This window comes from Gavialis gangeticus, unplaced genomic scaffold (assembly GCF_001723915.1).
Source record: "Gavialis gangeticus isolate Ggan-Ray unplaced genomic scaffold, GavGan_comp1, whole genome shotgun sequence".
Classification (NCBI taxonomy): Eukaryota; Metazoa; Chordata; order Crocodylia; family Gavialidae; genus Gavialis; species Gavialis gangeticus.
The window spans coordinates 8896733-8906405 of NW_017729019.1; the positions used below are offsets into that span (position 1 = coordinate 8896733).

A 9673-nucleotide genomic window follows, 5' to 3' on the forward strand; every position below is an offset into this window, starting at 1 on the left:
TAATTATGTGCATGTACAGCCCTTACTATAATGGGCCCAGTCCCTACTGTAGTCTTGAGAGCTTTCACAGTACCAGCAAATGAAAATGCACAATAATGGAATAAACTGACCACAGTAACCCCAAGGATATAGTGTCTGTGTTATGTACAGAGACCCCAATTCAAGGACATTGCTAAGCTTACGCTTGATTTACAGTGGGACTTAGATGCCTAAATGGCATTTGTGCCTTTAAAGTCTCCACTGAAATCTCATTGAAACCAAGCGGACTTTGACATGCCTGAAGTTGGTTTTAAATGCTTGCCTAGAACAGCAGAATTTAACCCTCTAGTGATTTTTATCCTAATGAAGCCAGGGACACGCACATTAGACTTCACTTGAAATTCGAGGTTTTCAGCAGTGCTGGAGGCATTGAAACGTGCAAGTTGTGCTGGTTTCAGTGACTTGTGCTCCTAAATATAGAAGGCATGAGGGGAAAATCTCCCTTGTATGCCATTTTTCCTATAACATGTTGTCTGTTTGTTGTTCCACCCTCAACCCTTGTGTTACCTGAACATGGTTTATTATAGGGAAATACCATTCACTCCCTCCTTCCTCCTCTTCTTTCTCCCAACATCTTTAGGTTGAATCTAGGACGTTTAGCAAGAAAAGTTATATCAATTTTCCAGGATGATTGTGTACAGAAATACCAAGATGTCCTGGGTGCTCATGGAAACAGAATGAGGTAATAGCCAGGATCATTAAACCAGCCTTTCTTCACTCGTATCCCTGGGTTTTATACAAGGTGCCTGGAGTCTGAATGTCCGTGGCAAGCGACGTGGCATTTTCTGTGATGCGGACGGAGATGAGCACTTACCCCAGAGTGACTTAAGTAGGTTTTATAGTGATGTAAATGATACCAGAGTGAGGAGTGGATGGAGTTGCAGCTCTCCCAGGCTAGCTGCTCTCAGTAGGAGACTCTCTTTGTGCCTTGCCAATAGGCATGTGGCAAGTAATATCTGTCTGCCTTCAGCAAATGGCTCCCAGGGATGCAGGCTGACAGCCAAAACCTCAACCAGTATAACTTGCTCTTGGGGAGTTTTACTCCTGCACCAGCCTACCTGGACACACCAGGAACAGGCCCATCCACAGCCACGGGGGTTTGCCTGGGTTTGAAGCTAAGCCTGCACCTAAGTCTTTACAGGTTTCACTTCCAATAACGCAAAGCACAGGACAGAGGTGCAGCACTGGGGGAGAGGAAAGGGAAATTCATTCTCTGTCTTTGAAGCAAGCGAGTAGTTGGAGCAGAGAAGAGGATTGATATCCGTGACCCTGCTCCTGCCACTTAAGGATGGGGCAGCATTAAAAGAAATCCAGCCAGCCATCCCACCCAAAGCCAACCATCATCAGCTTCACTTCATTGCAGAAGGTCCACTTCTTTATTCAGGGATCGGGAGGGTTCATGACATCAGGCTGAAACTGCCGTTAAGACGAAGGAATGACTTTATGCTAAAGGGTATTTGGGGAATAATGCAAAGAGCAAATGGCTGTGTGTGACTGAGGGCCACATACTGGCTTATCAGAGTAAAAAAGTGTCGTTTAGGAGAAGCAGTTGTTGCAGAGATAGGACTTCAATTGCAAAGCCACTTTTAAAGTAGAGCATCTCCCCCCCCACCCCCAGCACCTAAATGTGGATTTTTTTTAATAGCCTTTTAGTATTAAAATTTGTCTGGGGCTTGGCTTGGGCATCCAGGATGCAGTAGAATCACAGAAAATGAGGGTTCGAAAGCATCTCAGGAGGTCACATAGTCCACCCCCTTGCTCAAAACAGGACCAGCCCCAGCTACATCATCCCTGCCAGTACAGCTTCATGAGATGTGTTGTTTAGGGAACCTGTAGGCCAAGATTTCATCAGTGAGACTAGTCTGTTGGAGGTGGACCTCAAAGAGTATAGGGCAGCATGCATAGGAGCAAGAGTCTGCCTTGGTGTCCTGGCTTGCTGTCTTTCCGGTTCTCTTCACTGTTGTGAAGTCTGTTGTGTCGAATTATTTTGCCTTGCTGCATTCCTGCAACGCAGAAGTGGCTGCATTTCAGTGACTGGGAGGGAAAGTCCTGTATACAACTCCAGGCTAGGATCCATTATTCTTATACTGGTCCCATCTCCCACTGCCTTCAGTGGGAATTTTCTCCCAGGTCCATCCAGTATGCGAGTTCCAGTTAGGCTTAAGTGTTCAAAACTGGAAGTTGTGTAATGGTGTTTTAAAAATACCTGAAGAGTATTTTTGTGTGTGTGTTTCTGCCCTTGCAGATTTGATATTTTGAGGGTGGAGAGGTTTTTAATTTTATTTTTCTTTCATTTTTAATTGCCTTGTTTTGAGTTTTGATGTAGTTAGTGGATTGGGTTTTGTCATGCAATGGGTCTTTTTTTGGCCTTGGAGAGAGACTGTGCACTTCAAGTCTTTTTGTTTTGTTTGTTGAAGCCAGAACAAGAGTGATTACAACTCTTTATGGAGCAGTGATGTTCCCTCCAAGTCCACTAGATGGCTCCTTTGATCTTGGCCCCATCGCACTGGTCCCTACTGGTTTCCAGCCCTGATTACAAAACTGTGAACAGATTCTTGACATGAAGCACCTTAATGAAGCTGCTAGTAATAGGCGTGTTTCTGCTGCTGCCTCTGTATATAATGCCATATTCTGGGATCTCAGCACCCTGGATGTGTGGGCTAGTACTGAGCCTAGTGGCCCTGAGCCAATTGCGTGGGAAGACGAGCTGAACAATCCCTGTTCCTGCCAAATCTTTGACTGGACTTTTTCTGTTTTCCCCAACAGGAAAGTTTGTGAGATAAAAAAAAATTTGAAGAAGCTTGGCAGTTCCTTGTCAGCATGCTGTGTGGAGCTGACTGAGTGCTGGGACTGCCTCCATAACGTACAGTGCTTTCTTAAAGCTTATCTGCTTGGGAGTTGGATATCACCCGTAGACTGTTTTTAATACAGCTGTTCCCTTGCACTTGTCATCCGCCAAGTGTTCCTGAAGTCTCCCTGGTGCAAGTCGGGTGGTAGCAGTAGCCTCCATTTTATAGATGGGGAAAAGATACAGCTCGGAGAAGTGAAGTGAGCAATGCTGTGAAAAGTCAGTGGGATTTAGGTTCCAAAGTCATTTAAGCATGTTTAAAACTTTGACCCCAAAATGGTTTCCCCAAGGTTGCATGGTGAGTTGGGAGCTGCGTGCCTGGCACAAAATAGCACCGTGCAGATACCCGTGCCTGCACTGTGTGTGCCCGCTTCAGGACTAGAAGCAGGGTGATCCTATTTGGGTGGTGATGTGGGTGAACTAGTAAGTTGTACAGCAACACAGCAGTGCTGATGCCAGCCTGGGATAGGTCTGCACAGTCTAGCAACAGCTAGATCCCCCTTAAGCATCAAGGCTTGGGTTAGAAGGCTGTTATCCCTGCCCTCGTACCACTGGCTTCTGATGCTGTCCCGCCTTACCGTGATTTGTGGACAATCAGGTTTCAGCTAACAAGCAAAGCAATGATCCAAGGGAGTAGAAGTACTTGGTGTGTAGCTCAAATGCTGCCAGAGTCTGATTTCCTGCAGGCACCACCACCTACGCTGACTGGCACAGCTTCTGCGTGGTTGGGCCTTTTGTTAATACGTTGCTGGATTTCTCTGTAGCTGATGGAGGGTCACGTCCCGATCTCGGATTGAGCTGGGAATGTGGTGCCTCATCTCCCCTGGAAGACTCTGCGCCTTGACCCAAGTGCCTTCTGCGTGGCAGCAGTAGTTACTTCATACTGTAGTAAACAGGAAATACCAAGAGGGATGAACGTGGGGCTCGGCCTTGTGTTTTTAGGATGCTTTATGATGCAGAAACAATGTGTCCTGGTCCATCTGCTGTTCTTACCCTGTTTCCAGGGAGAGGTGCCTGCAACAACCAGCATTTGTCCACACATTGTTCTCCTGCGGCACTTACCCTCCCACATCCCCTTTAAAAGCTCCAGCTTTGCGGGTGGGAGGGGAGTTGAATACATGGCATTGCCCAGAGATTTAGACCTAGCAGCACAGCACGTTACCTGCAGCAGTGTCAAGTCTCTCTATCTCTGCAGGCTTTGGACAGGCTGCCACAGAGAGCCCAGGTCTCTTCTGCTCCTCTACCCGTTTACACACAAGAAACCGATCAGGATATGGCACTTAGGTAAGTTTGTAGGAGGGAGCTGGAACAGATTGGGCATCAGTGAGGGAGGTCCCTACTGCATCTCTCATGCCAAGATGGTTCTCTGATGTCCAAAAGGGATAGGCTTGAGACCCAAGCGTCCCCACAGCCTGGCTATGTGTTACGCTGATGCCAGGGACGGGTGCCAGCCATGTGTGTGTTTGCAGTCACACTTCATAATTAAGTTCCATTTATAACTGGTTAGTAGATGTCCTAAGCATGTGAATTTTTCACGTGTGTTTTCATAAGGTTGTTGGCACATCAGCCAAAGCTGCTTAGACTTGTCAGCGACCTCTACAATTGAGGAGCTATGACTTAAAATCCCTAGTAGCCATTTATTAGCTGTTTATGAACCACTTCTACATAGACTGCTCGTGTGACTATTTAAATTCAGGCAGCAGAGCAGCACTGGGTTGTGCTAAACTGGAGGAGTGAAGGTGTCTTATTTGCACGTTCCCATGTAGTTAGAAGCCCTGACTGTGATGTGTTTGCAGCTCAGGACATGCAAAGTTAACTTTCTGCCTACTGCCGGCGTACAGGATTGCAGTGATGAGGGAGGGCTGGGGGTGGGAGGCCCTGTTTGGCTCTCAGAAGAAAGGCAGGGAAACTCCAGAGTAGCTACTTGCTACCCAGAACAATGCGTGGGGAGGCCTGCGAGTTGGGGAGTGCTTTGCCCTCCTTAGTCTGCTCTGCCAGCTATCACTGCCTTCCTGCAGGAAGCTCTCCCCCCCAGGCCTCTCAGCAGGAGGAGGCATATGTCTAAGAGGCTGGTTTGTGTCTTGTGCAGAATGCAGCAGCTTCTGGAGGAAATGAAATCAGTAACTTGCGATCTCCAGTTGAACAACAGCATCATTGAACGGTAAGAGTGCGCGACTTCTGTTTGGCAGAGATACCGATCTGAGCTCATACTGACCTTCTCCGCCACGTAGGCAGAGCTTAACCTGTTGCCTGGGAGGTGTGTGGAATGGTCTGGCAGGCATTAAACCAGAGGAACAATGGTGGTGTTCACTGGTACTGCAACACAAGGAAGCAGTTTTAGGCTTAGGACAGCACCAGGCCAGCCAACAGAGCTGTTGCTTCAGGGATATTGGAATCCTACAAAGTTCACCCCTGATCTAGCAGCACAAGGAAGTTATTTTCCCTACCTATCATCAATGCCACCCGACAGTTCACCCTGTTGTTTCAAGCATTCCTCCTGTGTTACTCTGCGCTGTTACACAGACCCCGGTTTCCACTGCAGAAGCAGCTGCGTTCTGATGGTGGGTGAAGTGTTTCCTGTTTGTAGTGATCCAACCAGTTTGTACAGACAGTCTAGGTGAGACGCCCTCAGCAATGTCAGGTCAGCCCCCTATTATTCATGAAAGCACCTGGCACTTCTGTCCGGTCTCCTTTGCGAGGGTCTGGAAGTGATTTACCAACACCGTCTAAACCTCTGCCTGCAGGTAGGGAAGTGAAGGTAGAACAGATTAAGCGACTTTTCTTGACATCTGCACAGTTAAGTCAGTGAGACGGACGAGCTCTGGAGGCTGACTTCGAGCTCCCATTCCTAGATTATGCCATCTTGGCGATCGCAGCCGCTTCTGAGTAATAAGAATCCAAAGTGCATTTCAGTCTAGAATTTAAAGGGAGAGGGTTTTTTTAAAATCCCAGCCTGGCTTTTAGACCTTATGTTGCCACCTTAAACCTGTCTATGAATGAAGGAGGAAGAGAACAAGTGCTTTTCGGAAATGAGCAGTTCATTTCAAGCTGCGAAGTTTGGCTCCAGTTTCAGGATCCACCTCAGAGTTTGGGGGCATGTGAATCCTGGTGGTTTTGGTTTGGCACTTCTAGAATAAACCTCTTGATTTTTTTTCCTGCAGGTTAAGTGGGGTTGCATCCACTTCAGGTACTTAAGGGAGATGTGGTGGATTTGCAGCTGCTAAGGCAATCAAACAGGAAGTTTTACATCTATAGCACTTTGGGTCGCGACTGATGGAGAACTTGAATGTTTGTGTTTATAAGACTATGCTTTCTCCTACCTCTCTGCTGCAGCATTTTTGCACAGTTCGTGAACTGGTCTGCAAGCCCCAAACCCTCCAATATACAAGCAATGTCCCTAAAATTGTTAAAATGGGAGCCTCCTTCCTTTCCGTTTTTCCTTATTGCCCTGGAATCGCTGACTTCATCCCGTATCGAGGGGCTCGTGTTCCATAAGGTGAAATGGGTGAGGCTGCGTATGCCCACACACATTGCGTATATACTTCTTCAACACTAGCCCCTTCTGGTGTCAAGCGTGAGCTGCGTGCGGGAAGGATACTGCACTTGATGGACTAAAGACCTGATCCTGTGTGGAACGTGTCCAAGTTTCCAGCTGGGAGATGCAGGATTCAACAGACCCAGCACTGAAGAGGGCTGCCCCTTTTTTTGTGTGCAACTGCTATCACGTGAGGGCCAGAACACCTGGTTTTATTTCATTACTTCATTTCCACCTGGGTCATTTCTGTTATGAATGCTGGCGAGTATAAGAAGGGAAGGTTTCTCTTTCCCTCCTTTGGGTGCATTGCCATAGGGTCTGTGAGATCTGCGCATGCGTCTGCCTGAGCACGCGCACCCTCCTTTCGGTGATGCCAGACTGAAGGGGCATTTCCTGTCTATCTTGATTGACTGCGCTCCCAAATCACAAAGCAGGCTCCCTGAATGTGACTACTGTGAGCTGCCGTGTCCAAAAGCATTACATACGTGGGCAGGGATAAGTTTAGTTTTGGGCCAAGCAGTGAAAACAAATGGCAAGCAACCAGATGTTCCAGCAGGGAAACCCCAGAGATCCCTGCTCAGGCCTTCTTACTGAAAAACTCATTTAAAATCTTGAGCATAGCATCAAGCAAGGAATCCAGGGTAATTCGCCTCCCCCCAGAAGCTGTCTCAATGACTTAACAGCCTAAATGCTCTTTCCAGAAGTGACTTAAGAGTGCCAGTCTTATTGAAAGTAGATGCAACATGGGTTTTTAGGTGCCCAAGTCAGTCTTGAAAATAAAATTAAGTCCTCTGGGTTGCTTAGGCTCCCTGAAAATGTTGTCCCAATCTGGTATTGCTCACAGAAAATGCACTGAAGGAATGACCCTAATGGAGCTGACGGGATGGGCTGGACCCTTAGCTGGTATAACTCAGCAAGTCTACAGTGCAGGCACACTAAGTTATACCAGCTTTTGCAGCTGGCCATATACATTTCAGTCTTACTCAGTTAGGAATCTCTTCTTTCCTGGATCTAAGCTTTCAATCTTCATCAAGCTTAACAAGAGACACATGAGCCATTTGAATGAGTGATGACCCACTTGCCCTATTACCCCCCACCTTCCCTTGTGTGTGCTGTCAAGAGGTCCTTTTGGCCCTCTGTCCCTGGCACCTGATTACCCAAATCCCCAGATATCTCAACATGTTTGTCTGCAGCTCATCTGGATCCCACTGTGCACCCTGTGCAGAAAACACAGCATTGTCATCTAATGCAAATGCAATTAATACAAAGAGCGGGTGTGATTTGTATAGAGAACCACTTGGAGATGGAACTTGTTTGCCTATTAATGTCTGTGATGTTTACTCATGTGTGTGATAATGGAATAAATGGTTACATAAACGTTTACTTTGGTACAGAAGTGATTACTGGGGCTTTTTTATAAGACCTCTGCTGAAGTGTCTTGGGTTTTGCAAATCAGGTTAGTGCCAGTAAGCTGCCAGTTAGAAGCAGAGACGCGTGCATTTGGAGCTTTCCAGTAAAGCAGAGTATTAAGTGGGAAGACAGTGCCTGTTGGCTCTGGACGCAGCCGTGCATGTGCACACGTGACATGGGCACAGGCTCCTGTTCTCCAGTGTGTGCTGCTTAGTTGGATGCTGGGTGCTGCAGGGGTGATTCCAGCTGGACCCAGGGGTCATGCCTCCTGCACCAGATGGCAGGATCCAGGCTTGTTTCTGGAGACCAATCCACCTGGGGACAGACTGAATGATGGGTGTTTCGTGTTGCCATACATAAACAGCAACTGTGTTTTTAAAGGAGAAATCCGCTGTTTGTGTGCTGTATCGCTAATGGGGCTGTTCTGTTCCTGAGTCCCTAAACATCTCGTGCTTTCTCGCATTTTGGGATAAACTTTCTGTCCGAAAGCCTTTTAACTACAGGCCGCTAGCACAGCATGGCTTGACAAGCACTGTGGTTTAATGACCTGGAAGCTCTGGATTTTGTTCTTTGCTCTGTCATTGAGAGTGGACAAAGACCTTTATGCACCTGACTTCCCTTTCACCGTCTTTCTGCATTGCCTATGTAGACTTGCATTTTTTGGGATAGGGATGGCCACAGAATCGAGGACTGTGGGACCCTGGCATTTTGGCTCTGCTATAATGGCAAGAGAGGAATGAAGCAAGGGAAGAAACATCTTTTTTTCTGAGCCTCGAAATGAAGTAGCTGATGGGCTGGAGAGAAGATATTCTCTGTGGCACGAGCTGCTAAGGAAAAGCAGAGGAGAAAGGGGGAAGGAGCGAGCCTGGCTGAGAAGAGAGGGCTGTTTTGCACTGGTGGGTGAAACAGATGCTGAGCCAGGGCCAGCTGTATGAAGTTATCCCTGATGCTGCATGCATGGAGAAAGGACATCTGCTTCCGAGCCAGGTAACTCTCAGATCCATCCAAAGTGCCCGCTGCTCAGTGGTGTTCCCAGTTCTTTGCCGCAAATGTTTATATTACGCCCTAAACTTCCAACCATTTTTTAACCTTGGGCTTTATGAGGAGCTGTAACCCTCAGCGACTGCCTGCTGACTCAGCTGTCTGCCGGGAGCAGCATGTCAAGCAGTGATATAGGAAGCCTGGGGTCTCCAGGGTGTAGCTAGCAAATGACACCAAAAGAAGCTATTTGTGATTAGAGAGTCAGATGCGCTGTCCCGTTCTGCACTGTTTTCTATCTGCCTGCTCAGTGATTTATGGGTGAGACCCTGGCAGAGGGGAGCAGGGAAAGCCACGGAAAGGTCTCCAAACTGCAGATGGGGCCAAGCACTATGATAATCAAGGGAGAAGTAAATGGGCAAGGAGGGAGGGGGATACAGCCCCGGTCCAAGACAGGGTCATTTAGAACCAGGAAACTGGTCATTTGAAGGGGGAGAGAATTCCCCTGGCAGCCACCCACCCCCAGATGCACACATGGACTTACAGATAAATCACTCTCCAGGTCCCCAGACAACTCAGCGACTCTTAATTTTCATTGTAGAGAGAGATGGCTATGCTGATGATGCATCCTATATGGTGATAATGAGCCTTTAGTGCTAAAGACAGGCTTATTGCGCTGGCGGGTCCTCCGAGACTGCCATTTGCAGTCACTCAGCTATGGTGAGCGGTGAGACAGTGGGGAAAATGCACTGGGAGTTGGGAGTCTGGGTTCAGTTCCCGGCTCTGGGCCTCCAGTTGGGATTACAAAGTTTTGGGGGAGGCAGGGGCTGTCTCAGGCTCTTTGTCTCTCTGGTTGTGTGCGT

The 9673-nt window shown here is 47.8% G+C and overlaps 1 protein-coding gene across 4 annotated transcripts in view; it reads left to right on the forward strand.

Moving 5' to 3' along the window:
- The window catches only part of IKBKE (inhibitor of kappa light polypeptide gene enhancer in B-cells, kinase epsilon), a 45922-nt gene extending 38119 nt beyond the window's left edge, over positions 1–7803 (forward strand). For all 4 annotated transcript variants that reach the window (XM_019514016.1, XM_019514017.1, XM_019514014.1 and 1 more), the window contains exons 17-21: positions 620–721; positions 2806–2902; positions 4083–4171; positions 4977–5048; positions 6049–7803. In XM_019514016.1, the coding sequence (XP_019369561.1) occupies positions 620–721; positions 2806–2902; positions 4083–4171; positions 4977–5048; positions 6049–6082 (394 nt within the window). In that variant the 3' untranslated portion in view covers positions 6083–7803. The remainder of the gene's footprint in view (positions 1–619; positions 722–2805; positions 2903–4082; positions 4172–4976; positions 5049–6048) is intronic.
- The last annotated feature ends 1870 nt before the right edge of the window (positions 7804–9673 follow it).